Source organism: Bombina bombina, chromosome 5, assembly GCF_027579735.1.
Source record: "Bombina bombina isolate aBomBom1 chromosome 5, aBomBom1.pri, whole genome shotgun sequence".
Lineage (NCBI taxonomy): Eukaryota > Metazoa > Chordata > Amphibia > Anura > Bombinatoridae > Bombina > Bombina bombina.
In genome coordinates, this window is record NC_069503.1 from 561,900,321 (window position 1) to 561,917,403 (window position 17,083).

Sequence of the window (17,083 nt, forward strand, 5' to 3'; positions counted from 1 at the left end):
ACTGCTTCTGAAGAAGCGAATATATCAAAAATGTAAAATCTAGAAAATGTATGCAAAGAAGAACAGGTTACTGCTTTGCAAATCTGAACAACTGAAGCTTCATTCTTAAAAGCCCACGAAGTGGAGACTAATCAAGTAGAATGAGCTGTAATTCTCTGAGGCGTGGCTTGACCCGACCCCAAATAAGCTGAATGAATCAAAAGCTTTAACCACGAAGCCAAGGGAATGGCAGAAGCCTTCTGACATTTCCTAGAATCAGAAAAGATAACAAATAGACTAGAAGTCTTCCAGAAATCTTTAGTAGCTTCAAAATAATATTTCAAAGCTCTTACCACATCCAAAGAATTCTTAAGATTAGGACACAAGGAAGGGACAACAATTTCTCTATTAATGTTTTTAGAATTCACAACCTTAGGTAAGAATTTAAATGAAGTCCGCAAAACCACCTTATCCTGATGAAAAATCAGAAAAGGAGATTCACAAGAAAGAGCAGATAATTCAGAAACTCTGGAAGAGATGGCCAAAAGGAACAATACTTTCCAAGAAAGTATTTAAATGTCCAAAGAGAGCAAAGGCTCAAATGGAGGAGCCTGTAAAGCCTTCAAAACCAAAATAAGACACCAAGGAGGAGAGATTGATTTAATGACAAACTTGATACAAACCAAAGCCTGTACAAAACAGTAAATATCAGGAAGCATATCAATCTTTCTGTGAAATGAGACAGAAAGAGCAGAGATTTTTCCCTTCAAGGAACTTGCAGACAAAACCTTTATCTAAACCATCCTGAAGAAACTGTAAAATTCTAGGAATTCTGAAAGAATGCCAAGTGAACTTATGAGAAGAACACCATCCGGAAATGACACACTCAAAAAAAAAGACTATACCCCAGGTAAGAAATACATTTTCCTAAAAAAAATGCATTTCCCAGATATGAAACTGACAGTCTGCAAAAGAAAATATACTAAAACCTGAATCATGGCAAATATAAGTACAATACATATATTTAGAACTTTATATAAATACAAAAAGTGCCAAACCATAGCTGAGAGTGTCTTAAGTAAATGAAAACATACTTACCAAAGACACCTATCCCCATATAGCAGATAGCCAAACCAGTACTGAAACGGTTATCAGTAGAGGTAATGGAATATGAGAGTATATCGTCGATCTGAAAAGGGAGGTAGGAGATGAATCTCTACGACCGATAACAGAGAACCTATGAAATAGATCCCCGTAAGGAAAACCATTGCATTCAATATGTGATACTCCCTTCACATCCCTCTGACATTCACTGTACTCTGAGAGGAATCAGGCTTCAAAAATGCTGAGAAGCGCATATCAATGTAGAAATCTTAGCACAAACTTACTTCACCACCTCCATAGGAGGCAAAGTTTGTAAAACTGAATTGTGGGTGTATATATAGGCATTTTGAGGTTTGGGAAACTTTGCCCCTCCTGGTAGGATTGTATATCCCATACGTCACTAGCTCATGGACTCTTGCCAATTACATGAAAGACATTGGAACAGGACATAAAGTGGCATCATTTTAATATTAAACAATAATTATGTTACATTTTAATTTTCAATCAGTTTTATATTTTGAATGGATGAATGAATGTGTTTGTTTGACATTTAATAAAATAAATGCTACATTGTAGTAAATTTATTCAGTATTTTTAATTTTATAAATGCACAATAAATGAATATATGGACCCTGAAAGTGGATTCATTTACATCACAAAAAACATAGAGCATTTCCTTTTTTTACACCAACAAAAACATATGTTACATAGCGAATGTAAAAGTTTCAGACCTAAGTGTTGATGGTCTATATTGTACTCTGCGTAACGCTCTTTTTGTATGTGAATAGGATCCTGAATTATCTCCTGCTAAATTCACTGCTTTCTGTAGCTATTGTACTTTGTGTAACTCTCTTCTTGGTATGTGTCTATAGTCTGTTAAATATGTTCTGTATTTACTGTGATATTTTTATTGTTTTGTCATTAGCTATGTGATGTTAAAACCTTCTCAATACTTGCTATAATTCCTAAATTTACTAATGATATAACCTCAGCCCCCTCCAAATTTTATTGTCTGTTTATTTTAACTTATCTTACCCTGACTCAAACATTCCCAATTTACTTTTTGATTGTCTTTTATCATGTCATTAACTAATTTAGTGGACTCAGCTGAATGCACAGTCCTATAAATCTAATGTTTCTATGGGGAAGCATTGCTGGCTTTGTTAGCATTATTGTAAAATCATATGTTCAAATTTCTGAACTGAGCATTTTATAACTGAGGCACTAAGAATTAGGCAAAATAATTATACAAGGATTGAACAAAAGACACTAGGCAAGTGCTGTTGTAATAGCACTGATTACCTTTTTGCAAAAATGCTCAACATCTTCATGTTACTTCTTGTAACCTCATGTTTCTATAACAAACTTCTTTATTCATTTACTCCTTCCCCCTCACCACCTGTCCTATTAATTGGCCCATTTCTTTTACCCTCACCTCACTTTTTTCCCTCATTAACTTCACACATTTCTAAACACTACCTCTCCTACCTGCACCTCCTCCCAAAAACACTCTCAATACTGCAAATCTTTATCTCATCCTATGTTACTCCCCTCTTGCTAAAACTAGCTTTGGTGACATCTCCCCTAATCCTGGTCTCCCACAACTTTCTAGCCTCGTCCACCCATGTGTGAATTTCCATAGACGTAGAAGTCAAAACTCTGGTAACCTTACTCAAATTCCTCTTGTTTCTAAAGCCAACAACCCCTTCACTTGCACACCCTGGAACTCTTGCTCTGTTTACAACAAGCTTACTTCTATCCATGACCTCTTTATCACCCACACCCTCAACTTCCTGGCTCTCACAGAAACCTGGCTCTCTCCTTCAGACACAGCATATACTGCTGCATTATCATATAGGGGTCTCCAATTCAGCCACACCCCTAGGTCTGGTAACAGACAAGGATGTGGTGTTGGCATTTTCAATTCCTCCCATTGCACTTTTCAACAAATACAACCCATATCTTCCCTTACATTTTACTCATTTTACTCATAAAAAAGCACAATTTACTTATTCTCTCTCCTCTATAGTCATGTAGCAGTCATATACCGCCCCCCTGACTCCTCAACTCAATTTCTAGATAATTTTGCTGCCTAGCTACCTTACCTGTCTTCTCAGACACCCCTGCCCTCATTATAGGGGGCTATAACCTCCCTGTTGACAATTCCACTGCCTTCTCTACAAAACAACCTCTCCAACGCACATCCTCTTTCGATCTGTCACAAAGATGGTCACTCCCTTGATCTCATTTTTAGCTATCGATACAGTATCTCAAACTTTACAAATTCCCGTTTTTCTCTTTCTGACCATTGTCTCCTCACTTGAACCATCACATCACTCCCTACAACTCTCCCTCCATCTACCCCTCACACCAAACTTCACAGAAGCATTAAGTTACTAGATCAGCAACAGCTTTCAAACTCTCTCAAACCTCTGCTCTCTCCCATCTCTTCCTTTTGCTGCCCTGACCAATCTATCTGCCACTACATATCCACCTTTACATCGTTCCTTGACCATTTGGCCCCTCCTACCATAGCTCAGAAGTACCACACTCATACCCAGCCCTGTCATTCTGCTCTGACACGCTACCTACGTACTGCTGAGCGACATTGAAGAACATTTTGGTGTTTAGCTGACTTTCTCCAAAACAAACTCCTCTTGAACTCCTTCTATTCTGCCCTTAACCTCTCTAAGCAAGATTACTTCTCTACTTTTAACTCTACTCTTCTTCAAACCCAATATGTCTGTTCTCCACTTCCAACACTCTTTTACACCTGTCTCCTATTACAACTCTCTCAGCTCTAGATTTTGCCAGCTACTTCAACAACAAAATTGATTACATAAGAAACAAAATCATCTCTCAACATAGTAACTGTCACCCCTATCATCCAAAACCAACAAAGCCATAAATTCAGTTCTTTTGCCCCTGTTACTGAGGAAGACGTTTCTGCCCTTATACTGTCCTCTCGCCTCACTACCTGTCCCCTCAATCCTATACCCTCACAGCTACGCCCCTCCCTTTCTCCTACCCGTACCCCTGTCCTCACACATTTTCAACCTCCCCCTCAATATTTCCCTCATCTATAAAACATGTACTGGTCACACATCCTCAAAAAACCTTCTCTCAATCCAACCTCCCCATTTACTGCCCTATTTCCATTCTCCCCCCTTGCCTCAAAACTTTTAGAAAGGCTTCTATGCATACGTCTTTCACATTTCTTAACATTAAACTCCTTCCTTGACCCACTGCAATCTGGATTTTATCCCCAACACTTCACTGAGACAGAAATCATTAAAGTAACAAACGACTGAATACAGCAAAATCCTCCTTGATCTGTCTGCAGCTTTTGATACTATTGACCACCCTCTTTTGCTCCAAACCCTGCAATCCTTCGACATTTGTGACACATTCCTCTTGTGGTTCTCTTCCTACAAGTCTAGCCGTAGTTTAAGTGCAGCCTTCTCTGGTGCATATTCTGCACCTTTACCACTTTTTGTTGGGGTACTACAAGGTCCCCTTCTCTTCTCAATCTTTACTTCATCATTAGGTTCCTTAATAAAGTCCCACATGTTTCAGTATCATTTGTATGCAAATGACACCAAAATCTACCTCTCTGCACCAGACCTATACCCCTTCCATGCTAACTCGGGTCACTAACTGTCTTTCTCATATCTCATCTTGGATGTCCTCTCACTACCTTAAGTTAAATCTCTCCAAAACTGAGCTCCTTATTTTACCCCTTCTTCCAAAATCTCCACCCCTATTTTCCTATAACTGTTTATAATTCCATCATTACCCCAACCCCGTATGCCCTATGTCTTGGGGTCAAACTTGACTGAGATCTCTCTTTTACTTCTCACATTCAGTCTTCGGCCAATTCCTGCTGCTTCCACCATAAAAACATCTCCAAAATTCACCACAAATAATATTTCAATCCACTCTTTCATCTTTGACCACTGCAATCTATCCTCTCTGGTCCCCTAGCTGCCATCTAGCTTCTTTACAATCCATAATGAATGCATCTGCCAGGCTCATCTTCCTTACACATCACTCTTTATCTGCTGCACCTCTTTGCCAATACCTTCACTGGCTTCCTCTAGCCTCTGATTCTGACATACTAGGCACTCAATAGTAATGCTCCCCAATATATCTCAGACCTTGTCTACTCCTCTTGTTACCTGCTCACATTCCCATCTACGCAGACTGACCATTATTTTGTGGAACTCTGTGCCTCACTCCAAGAGACTCTCCCCTAGTTTCTAAAGTTTCAAGCACCCTGTAAACACTCTACTGTTCAGGGATGCATACAACATACGCTAATCTTTTCTAACCTCAGTTCCTCTCCTCCTTTGTTATCCCCTTGAACTCCCATTTTTATTTAAGCCTATGAGCCCAGCTGATTGTAGATCACCTTCATGAGAGCTGACTACAACAGTGCAACTCTTGGCAGGGCTTTAAACCCACTTTTTTCCTATAAATGTTACCTGCATATTATGCCTTTGTTTATAGATTTGTGGAATCTGATAATAATAACGTCTTAGGAGAGATTATCTAAGAAGTCTGGTCAGTACTACAATGCCCCTAAGTGCATTGAGGGAGGGGCAAGCATTAAAAATGAAATATAATTACATTGTTTTAATTAAATAAAACTGTTTAAATTGTTATTACGGTAATCATGATTTATTTCCTTCCAATAAAGTACAGCTGAAAAGTTGATTAAATATGAATGATTAACCTATTAAACTGGAGATAGTTCACTTCCCAATAATTTAATTAATTTCATTGATATATACATATTTAAAGATATATAACCAAATCAGTAATGGCCTGATATAACTGGAAAAATAATCTAAAAATGAAAAACATGATTTAATTGATTTACTGACTAGTGATTTAAATTGTTATTTAAATCATGACAAATCAATTTGATTGAAATTAAAAACACCCTGATGAGACTCCTAGGGGCCGATTTATCAAGGGCCAAATGGCCCCTGATGCCCCTGTTTCCGCACGAGACTTTAGGCTGCCTATGAGGCTGCGAACATCAATCCGCCGATCCTATACGATCGGGTTGATTGACACCCCCTGAATCTGCAGGGGGCAGCATTGCACAAGCAAGTATGCTGTCGGCATTCAGTGATGTCTACTCGGACATGATACTATACAGCATACCATGTCGGACAGACATTGATAAATCAGCCCCTAATGTGAAAAAAGGAATTTCCCCACTGATTTTCAGGTGTCATCTGCAGCATACCTATACACATATGAGACACACATCTACATTTGTCTACATTAAAAACCTAGGAACATAAATGGCTAAAAATTTACATTACTACCAGAATTTATGTTTCTAATAAAATGTCAAAAAGCATGTAAATTCTGAAATTAAGCTTTCTCACCCCTTAAATTTAATAAAAATATAACCTATTTAGTTTGGGAGCTTTGAAATTTCCATAGAACGATTCACTTTTTTTGTTCACCACACAACTTTTTTACATTCCCATCATGGTCAATATCCATTGTCAATACATTTTTTTGCATCACACAACACTTTTGACACATTTTGTTAGACTAAGAGTATGCTGGTGTTTACTTGGCTATATGAAAACTATATTTATACTTGACTTGCATGTTTTTGAACCATGCTTGTAAAACTGATCTTCCTTTCGGATTATGAAATGTGTATGACTTTGGCCTGGACTTGACCTTGCTTATGGAATACAGACCTCTGTATTATAAGCTGTATCATCGGTTTGGCTGCCTGCTATCCTTCTTGTTCCTAGTTTTGAGGAGCTGGAGTTTTACCTGTACATAATCCTTATTTGAATTGTTACAAATGCAGCTGGAAATTTCCAGCCTGTAACTATTGGGTTAATCTTTGTATTCAGTATATTCACAGCTGATTTAAATTAAATCAATTATGGAACTTTATAAGCAGATCTGTTGAAAACTGCATACCTCTTAATGAGCTGATATTTTCCAAAAGGGTAAGATGGAAGCTTTGGGAACTTTGTTGCGGCTGTACAGTAAAGCAGAGTAAGCATTCACACAAGCATACACATTCAGAAGCAAAAAAAAACCTGAAAGTCACAGTGCCATACCTCCTTAACATAACATTTTAGGAAACCTTTAGAGCTCATAGCATGGTTAGTGCCAAATCTCAGCAATTTATATAAATTAAAGGAGGAAGCTCTATGCTAATTGGAGATAAGGTAGTTATACTAGCTTTGGCCCTGTCTCTTTGTGTATCGTATTGGTTTGAGTTTATGTATTTAATTTGAATCAGATCTATTCTAAAGTAAGGGTTTGAGGATTTGTTTTTTCTTTTATTTAAATCAACGTTTTGAATTGGTGCAGGATACAGCTGTTGTGTCCTTGCTTTTTAATTTTTGCTTAATAAATGTTAAGTCAATATATAGAAATTGTAAATAACCATTAGCTAACACTTACCTAGATTACAAGTTTTGCGCTATAGAGGGTGCGAAACGAACGCAACAAAAGTTGCCTTATTTTACCCTCCATAGTGCTGCCATTACAAGTTTTTAAAAAGCTGCCTTGTGCGTGCGATATGGTGGTGTTAAGCTCCATAACGCACAAAATCCAAGGGCAGAGAATACATGCTCGTGCATGCTTTTTCTATAGACATCAATGGGGAGAAGATGTTAGAAAAAAACTAACCTCTAAAGTGAGAAATGGCTTTCGCTGTAACGCAACCCCATTGATGTCTATTGGGAAAAAAAGTTATGTTTAAACCTAACATAAACCCCACATCTAAACACCCCTAATCTGACACCCCAACATCGATGACACTGAAATAAAGTTATTAACCCCAATCTGCCGCTCCCTATCAGCCAATCCTATCAGCCAATCGGAATACGAGGGACGCCATCTTGGATGACGTCCCTTAAAGGAACCGTCATTCGTTGGGAAGTCGTCAGCCAGGATGGATGTTCCGCGTCGGCGGGATGAAGATGGAGCCGGAAGAAAGAAGATTGAAGATGCCGCTTGATAGAAGACTTCAGCCGTATGATGGACCTCTTCAGCCCCCGCTTGGATGAAGACTTCAGCCCGATGATGGACCTCTTCAGACCCTGCTTGGATGAAGACTTCAGTCCGATGATGGACCTCTTCAGCCCCCGCTTGAATGAAGACTTCAGCCCGATGATGTACCTCTTCAGTCCCCGCTTGGATGAAGACATTGCCCGGATAGGAGGAAGACTTCGGACCCTCTTCTGGACGGATCGGTGATACCCGGCGTGGTGAAGACAAGGTAGGGAGATCTTCAGGGGCTTAGTGTTAGGTTTATTTAAGGGGGGTTTGGGTTAGATTAGGGGTATGTGGGTGATGGGTTGTAATGTTGGGGGGGTATTGTATTTTTTTTTTACAGGCAAAAGAGCAGAATTCTTTGGGGCATGCCCTGCAAATAGCCCTTTTAAGGGCTGGTAAGGTAAAAGAGCTTTTCAATTTTTATTGCCCTAAAGATTCTGCCTGGATGAAGATAGAAGACGCCGCCTGGATGGAGGAAGACCTCACCACCTGGATGAAGAGTTTGCTGCCTGGATGAAGACTTCGCTGCCTGGATGTCCGGACTTCAGAAACTGTAAGTAGATAGTCGGGGGTTAGTGTTTTTAGGTGGGTTTTGGCGTTCTTAAAAGTGCTAAATGCCCTTTTCAGGGCAATGGAAAATGTCCTTTTCAGGGCAATAGGTAGCTTAGGTTTTTGTTAGAGTTAGGTTTTTTATTTTGGGGGTTGGTTGGGTGGTGGGTTTTACTGTTGGGGGTGTCTTTGTATTTTTTTTTCAGGGAAAAGAGCTGATTTCTTTAGGGCAATGCCCTGCAAAAGGCCCTTTTAAGGGCTATTGGTAGTTTTGTATTGTAAGCTAGGTATTGTAAGCTAGTATTGTAAGCTAGTTTTTTTGTGGGGCTTTTTTATTTTTATAGGGCTATTAGATTAGGTATAATTGTTTTTATTTTGGATAATTTCATTTGTTATTTTTCGTAATTTAGTGTTTTTATTTTTTGTAATTTAGTATTTTTTATTTTTTGTAATTTAGTATTTTTTATTTTTTGTAATTGTAATTTAGTTTATTTAATTTGTAGTTATTTTAATTTTAGTATAATAGTAATGTTAGTTTAATATATAGTTTAAACTTAGGTTTTTTTAATTTCACAGGTATGTTTTTATTTATTTTAAGATATTAAGGATATTGCAATTTTAATATAAAGTTAGGGGGTTGTTAGGTTTAGGGGTTAATAGTTTAATTTAGTTTTTTGCGATGTGGGGGGGCTGGCGGTTTAGGGGTTAATTGGTTTATTTAGTGTCAGTGATGTGAGAGGCCAGAGGTTTAGGGGTTAATAACTTTATTTAGTGGCGGCGATGTCGGGGAGCTGTGGAATAGGGGTTAATATCTTTATTATAGTATGGGTGATGTTGGGGTGCAGGGGAATAGGGGTTAATAACTTTATTATAGTGGCGGCGATGTCGGGGAGCAGAGGAATAGGGGTTAATACATTTTATTAGTGGCGACGATGTGGGGAGTGGCAGATTAGGGGTTATTAAGTTTAATTTAATGTTTGCGATGCGGGAGGGCCTTGGTTTAAGGGTTTATAGGTAGTTTATGGGTGTTAGTGTACTTTGTAACACTTTAGTTATGAGTTTTGTGTAACAGTTTTGTTGCTCAAAACTCATAACTACTGGTCTCAGACGGTGGAACGGATCATGTCGCTATAGGCTGGAACGCAAACATTTTAGCCTATACCGCACAACTTGTAATGGCAGCACTATGGAAATCCCATGCAAAAACATCATTTTTTTGAGTGCGGGACTAAAATTGCTTTACAGGCTAAAATGCTTGCGGTATAGCTATACCGTCACGACTCGTAATGGCTCGTAAAACCGGAACGCAAAACTTGTAATTTAGGTGACAGACATTAGAGAGTGCTGGATTGATTCTCTGTTAATCTCTTTTCCTTTTTTGATTTATACGTATAAACGCATCAAGCACCCCTCACTCTAGGTATTATTAGGGAGTAACTGTGTTACAAGTATATTATTGTTAGTGGACAATTTATTTTTAATGTTAACTCTGTATGTGTGAAGTATGTTCTCTATTGAGAGCAGGGTCCTTGGTAGTATTAACATGTATCACATTATCAGGTAGCCATATAGGCCTATTTATTAAAGGTCTTGCGGACCTGATCCGACAGTGCAGATCAGGTCCGCAAGACCTCGCTGAATGCGGAGAGCAATATGCTCTCCGTATTCAGCATTGTACCAGCAGCTCACAAGAGCTGCTGGGGCAACGCCGCACCCTGCAGACTCGAGGCCAATCGGCCGCCAGCAGGGAGGTGTCAATCAACCCGATCATACTTGATCGTGTTGAATTGTGGCGACTCCTGTCCGCCTGCTCAGAGCAGGTGGACAGGGTTATGGAGCAGCTGCTTCATAACTGCTGTTTCTGGTGAGTCTGAAGAGTCGCCAGAAACACGGGCCCACAAGCTCCATACGGAGATTGATAAATGGGCCTCATAGTCTTAACTGGAGTTAAATGGGTGCAGCAATTTTTCCTATGACACAGGCATAGCTGACCATCCTAAATAATTGTCCCACTGGCAAATGTTAATTAAAATATTTCTTACATTTTCTCAAAAATACTGAGTGTTATTTTTGTATCACTTTGTTCAGTTCATTCAGTTTAATTTTATTACACATTCCAAAATGTATGGTGTTCTAATTTTCTTTTTTTTAAATCAGAGCTAACTTTATACGTTATTTGATATTTTAATAATATTTTGAAATAAAAATGCTAAAATCACATTCATGCTTGTCCATCATCTAGATAGTTACTAGAAATACTAAAAACATTAGGGGAAAGAAAGGTAAAGGAAAATAAACCAAAGGATAGGCAAAAACAGGACAAGGAAATGCACAAAAAAGAACAAATTTGTACTAATAAATATTTTTTGGATAAATTAAATCCTTCATAAATAGTATCTATTGTGCTGCTGGCCCTTTCTATCAATGGGTTATTTACTATGTTTATATTTAAAACACAAGACTTTAGGGCCTTGAGTATATATGAACTCATTATTTCTTACCAAATATTTTGTCAATTGAAGCATTCGACGGCAAAGTGCAGTTGAATACAGAGAACTGTCTTTTCAGTCTTTGTGGAATATCATTTCTCCCTCCACCAGGATGGATCATAGCAGCGAGAAACTGTATATCCACAATGTTGGTAAATTCCCCAGGTTTTTCTAAGTTATAGAACCCATTCTGTTCCATCAGCTGTCGTACAATTTCATTAGTTACCTAAGACAAAAAACATAATTATTTAAATGTAATTGTGATATAAATGCATTAGTTGATGCCTCTAAATCTTATGATACTCTTTATATTCATAGTGGCAGAATCAATAAATATCAAAACTAAACTTCCATGATTCAATAGACCATGCAATTTTAATAAATTTTTCAGAGGTTGATATGCTTTGTTTAATATCATACCTAAGTAGACTCAGAAGCAGCAATGCACTACTGGGAGCTATCTGGTGATTGGTGACTAGGCATATATGCCTCTTGTCATTGGCTCACCAGATGGGTTCATCAAGGTCCCAGTAGTAATCCCTCCACATGTATCTCTTAGCAACATCTCCTTGCAAACTTCAGCACAAAATTGTAAAAACCTTTCCAGTTGCTTTGAAAGCTTAGCATCATCAAGTCTTTCGGCTAGATTTAGAGTTCTGCGGCCAAAGGGGTGCGTTAGCTGCGCAGGCTTTTTTTTACCCCCGCACCTTTTAAATATCGCTGGTATTTAGAGTTCACAGAAAGGCTGCGTTAGGCTCCAAAAAGGGAACGTACAGGCATATTTACCGCCACTGCAACTCTCAATAACAGCAGTGCTTACGGACGTGGCCAGCTTCAAAAACGTGCTCGTGCACGATTCCCCCATAGGAAACAATGGGGCCGTTTGAGCTGAAAAAAACCTAACACCTGCAAAAAAGCAGCTTTCAGCTCCTAACGCAGCCCCATTGTTTCCTATGGGGAAACACTTCCTAAATCTGCACCTAACACCCTAACATGTACCCCGAGTCTAAACACCCCTAACCTTACACTTATTAACCCCTAATCTGCTGACCCCGCTATCGCTGACCCCTGCATATTATTATTAACCCCTAATCTGCCGCTCCGTACACCGCCGCAACCTACGTTATCCCTATGAACCCCTAATCTGCTGCCCCTAACCCCCGCCGACCCCTATATTATATTTATTAACCCCTAATCTGCCCCCCCAAGTCGCTGCTACCTACCTACAATTATTAACCTGTAATCTGCCGACCGGACCTCACTGCTACTCTAATAAATGTATTAACCCCTAAAGCTAAGTCTAACCCTAACACTAACACCCCCCTAAGTTAGATATAATTTTAATCTAACAAAATAAAATAAATCTTATTAAATAAATTATTCCTATTTAAAGCTAAATACTTACCTGTAAAATAAACCCTAATATAGCTACATCATAAATAATAATTATATTGTAACTATTTTAGGATTAATATTTATTTTACAGGCAACTTTGTATTTATTTTAACCAGGTGCAATAGCTATTAAATAGTTAATAACTATTTAATAGTTACCTAGTTAAAATAATTACAAAATTACCTGTAAAATAAATCCTAACCTAAGTTACAATTAAACCTAACACTACACTATCAATAAATTAATTAAATAAACTACCTACAATTATCTACAATTAAACCTAACACTACTCTATCAATAAATAAATTAAATACAAATACCTACAAATAAATACAAATAAATACATTAACTAAAGTACAAAAAATAAAAAAAGAACTAAGTTACAAAAAATAAAAAAATAATTTACAAACATTATAAAAATATTACAATTTTAAGCTAATTACACCTACTCTAAGCCCCCTAATAAAATAACAATGCCCCCCAAAATAAAAAAAATGCCCTACCCTATTCTAAAATAAAAATTGAAATGCTCTTTTACCTTACCAGCCCTTAAAAGGGCATTTTGCAGGGCATGCCCCAAAGAATTCTGCTCTTTTGCCTATAAAAAAACATACAATACCCCCCCAACATTACAACCCATCACCCACATACCCCTAATTTAACCCAAACCCCCCTTAAATAAACCTAACACTAAGCCCCTGAAGATCTCCCTACCTTGTCTTCACCACGCCGGGTATCACCGATCCGTCTAGAAGAGGGTCCGAAGTCTTCCCCCTATCCGGGCAATGTCTTCATCCAAGCGGGGGCTGAAGAGGTCCATCATCGGGCTGAAGTCTTCATCCAAGCAGGGGCTGAAGAGGTCCATCATCGGGCTGAAGTCTTCATCCAAGCGGGGGCTGAAGAGGTCCATCATCCGGCTGAAGTCTTCTATCAAGCGGCATCTTCAATCTTCTTTCTTCCGGCTCCATCTTCATCCCGCCGACACGGAACATCCATCCTGGCCGACGACCTCCCGACAAATGACGGTTTCTTTAAGGGACGTCATCCAAGATGGCGTCCCTCGAATTCCGATTGGCTGATAGGATTCTATCAGCCAATCAGAATTAAGGTAGGAAAATCAACCAATCAGATTGAACTTGAATCTGATTAGCTGATTCAATCAGCCAATCAGAATTTTCCTACCTTAATTCCGATTGGCTGATAGAATCCTATCAGCCAATCGGAATTCGAGGGACGCCATCTTGGATGACGTCCCTTAAAGAAACCGTCATTTGTCGGGAGGTCGTCGGCCAGGATGGATGTTCCGCGTCGGCGGGATGAAGATGGAGCCGGAAGAAAGAAGATTGAAGATGCCGCTTGATAGAAGACTTCAGCCGGATGATGGACCTCTTCAGCCCCTGCTTGGATGAAGACTTCAGCCCGATGATGGACCTCTTCAGCCCCCGCTTGGATGAAGACTTCAGCCCGATGATGGACCTCTTCAGCCCCCGCTTGGATGAAGACATCGCCCGGATAGGAGGAAGACTTCGGACCCTCTTCTGGACGGATCAGTGATACCCGGCGTGGTGAAGATAAGGTAGGAAGTCTTCCTCCTATCCGGGCGATGTCTTCATCTAAGCGGGGGCTGAAGAGGTCCATCATCAGGCTGAAGTCTTCATCCAAGCGGGGGCTGAAGAGGTCCATCATCAGGCTGAAGTCTTCATCCAAGCGGGGGCTGAAGAGGTCCATCCTCCGGCTGAAGTCTTCAGGGGCTTAGTGTTAGGTTTATTTAAGGGGGGTTTGGGTTAGATTAGGGGTATGTGGGTGGTGGGTTGTAATGTTGGGGGGGGGGTATTGTATGTTTTTTTTTACAGGCAAAAGAGCAGAATTCTTTGGGGCATGCCCCGCAAAAAGCCCTTTTAAGGGCTGGTAAGGTAAAAGAGCTTTTCAATTTTTATTTTAGAATAGGGTAGGGCATTTCTTATTTTGGGGGGCTTTGTTATTTTATTAGGGGGCTTAGAGTAGGTGTAATTAGCTTAAAATTTTTGTAATCTTTTTATAATATTTGTAAATTATTTTTTTATTTTTTGTAACTTAGTTCTTTTTTTATTTTTTGTACTTTAGTTAGTTTATTTAATTGTATTTATTTGTAGGTATTTGTATGTAATTCATTTATTGATAGTGTAGTGTTAGGTTTAATTGTAACTTAGGTTAGGATTTATTTTACAGGTAATTTTGTAATTATTTTAACTAGGTAGCTATTAAATAGTTATTAACTATTTAATAGCTATTGTACACGGTTAAAATAAATACAAAGTTGCCTGTAAAATAAATATTAATCCTAAAATAGCTACAATATAATTATTATTTATATTGTAGCTATATTAGGGTTTATTTTACAGGTAAGTATTTAGCTTTAAATAGGATTAATTTATTTAATAAGATTTATTTTATTTTGTTAGATTAAAATAATATTTAACTTAGGGGGGTGTTAGAGTTAGGGTTAGACTTACATTTATTATAGTGGCGGTGAGGTCCAGTCGGCAGATTAGGGGTTAATAATTGTAGGTAAGGTAGCGGCAACGTTGGGGGGGGGCAGATTAGGGGTTAATAAATATTATGTAGGGGTCGGCGGTGTTAGGGGCAGCAGATTAGGGGTACATAGGGATAATGTAGGTTGCAGCAGTGTGCGGTCGGCAGATTAGGGGTTAAAAAAATTTATTAGAGTGGCGGCGATGTGGGGGGTCCTCGTTTAGGGGTACATAGGTAGTTTATGGGTGTTAGTGTACTTTAGAGCACAGTAGTTAAGAGCTTTATGAACCGGTGTTAGCCCAGAAAGCTCTTAACTCCTGGCTTTTCTCTGCGGCTGGAGTCTTGTCGTTAGATTTCTAACGCTCACTTCAGCCAAGACTCTAAATACCGGCGTTAGAAAGATCCCATTGAAAAGATAGGCTACGCAATTGGCGTAGGGGGATCTGCGGTATGGAAAAGTCGCGGCTGGAAAGTGAGCGTTAGACCTTTTCCTGACTGACTCTAAATACCAGCGGGCGGCCAAAACCAGCGTTAGGACCCCCTAACGCTGGTTTTGACGGCTAACACAGAACTCTAAATCTAGGCGTAAATTTGCTCAAGCCTACAGTGTTATTACATGTTATTAATCTGAAGATCTAAAATTAGCATGCATTTTTTAAAAACTTATATATATATATAATGTTTATATATCAAGTTTATATTTCAAAAAGACCATGTCTCGTCTTTTTGTGAAGCTGCTTAGTCACAACACCTGGCCAAATGTAGTGGTCATATTTTTGGTATGCGTTTTTCACACAAATACTGCACTTTGGCTGTTTCTGTCATCATCCTTACATGTTTTACTGCTATAAAACACACATATTTGTGTTCGACAATGTCCTATAAGCGCAACAGTACCCCCCATGTACAGGTTTTAGGGGTTCACAGAAGTTACAGGGCCAAATATGGGGTCTACCCATTTACATGGAAATTTGGCACATACATTTTCTGGGCCTATGTCCTCTGAGACATTATAGCAGCTCAGGAATGAAAATTATCCCATCACAGCATACCATTTGCAAAAATAGACACTCCAGGGTATTTCAAAAGGGCCATGTCTTGTGTTTTTGTGAAGCCCCTTAGTTGTGGCCAAATGTAGTGGTCATATTTTTTGTATACTTTTTCACACAAACACTGCACTTTGTCTGTTTCTGTCATAATCCTTATATGTTTTGCTGCTATAAAACACACATATTTGTGTTTGGCAATGTCCTAAGATTACAACAGTACCCCCATATACAGGTTTTATGCGGTTTACAGAAGTTACAGGGCCAAATATGGGGCCTGAACATTTCTGTCTTCATACGTGGAGAAATTTGGCACCTTGATTTTCTAGGCCTATGTCCTCTTTGAAACATTAAAGGAGCCCAGGAATGAAAATTACCCCAACATAGCATACCATTTGCAAAAGAAGACATGCCAGGGTATTCTAAAAGGACCATGTCTGGTCTTTTTGTGAAGCCCCTTAGTCACACCACCTGGCCAAATGTACTGGTCATATTTTTTGTATGAGTTTTTCACACAAACACTGCACTTTGTCTCTTTCTGTCATCATCCTTATATGTTTTGCTGCTATAAAACACACATATTTGTGTTCAGCAATGTCCTATGAGTATAACAGTACCCCCCCATGTACATGTTTTATGGGGTTTACAGAAGTTACAGGGCCAAATATGGGGTCTGCCATTTACATGGAAATTTGGCACATTAATTTTCTGGGCATATGTCCCCTAAGAGACATTATGGAAACCCATGAATGAAAATTACCCTTTCATGGCATACGATTAGCAAAAGAAGATAACCCAGGGTATTCAGAAAGGACTATGTTTGGTCTTTTTGTGAAGCCCCTTAGTCACAACATCTGGCCAAATGTAGTGTTCATATTTTATTTTTAGTTTACCTCTGAGAAATTATAGGAGCCCAGAAATGAAAATTACCCCATCATGGCATACAATTTGCAAAAGACG

The 17,083-nt window shown here is 38.8% G+C and overlaps 1 protein-coding gene across 1 annotated transcript in view; it reads right to left on the bottom strand.

The window, feature by feature from the left end:
* DNAH5 (dynein axonemal heavy chain 5) overlaps window positions 1–17,083 on the bottom strand; it is a 1,563,391-nt gene that overhangs the window by 283,857 nt on the left and 1,262,451 nt on the right. The window contains 1 exon segment of the mRNA XM_053715797.1: window positions 11,184–11,397. Within this exon segment, the coding sequence (XP_053571772.1) occupies window positions 11,184–11,397 (214 nt within the window).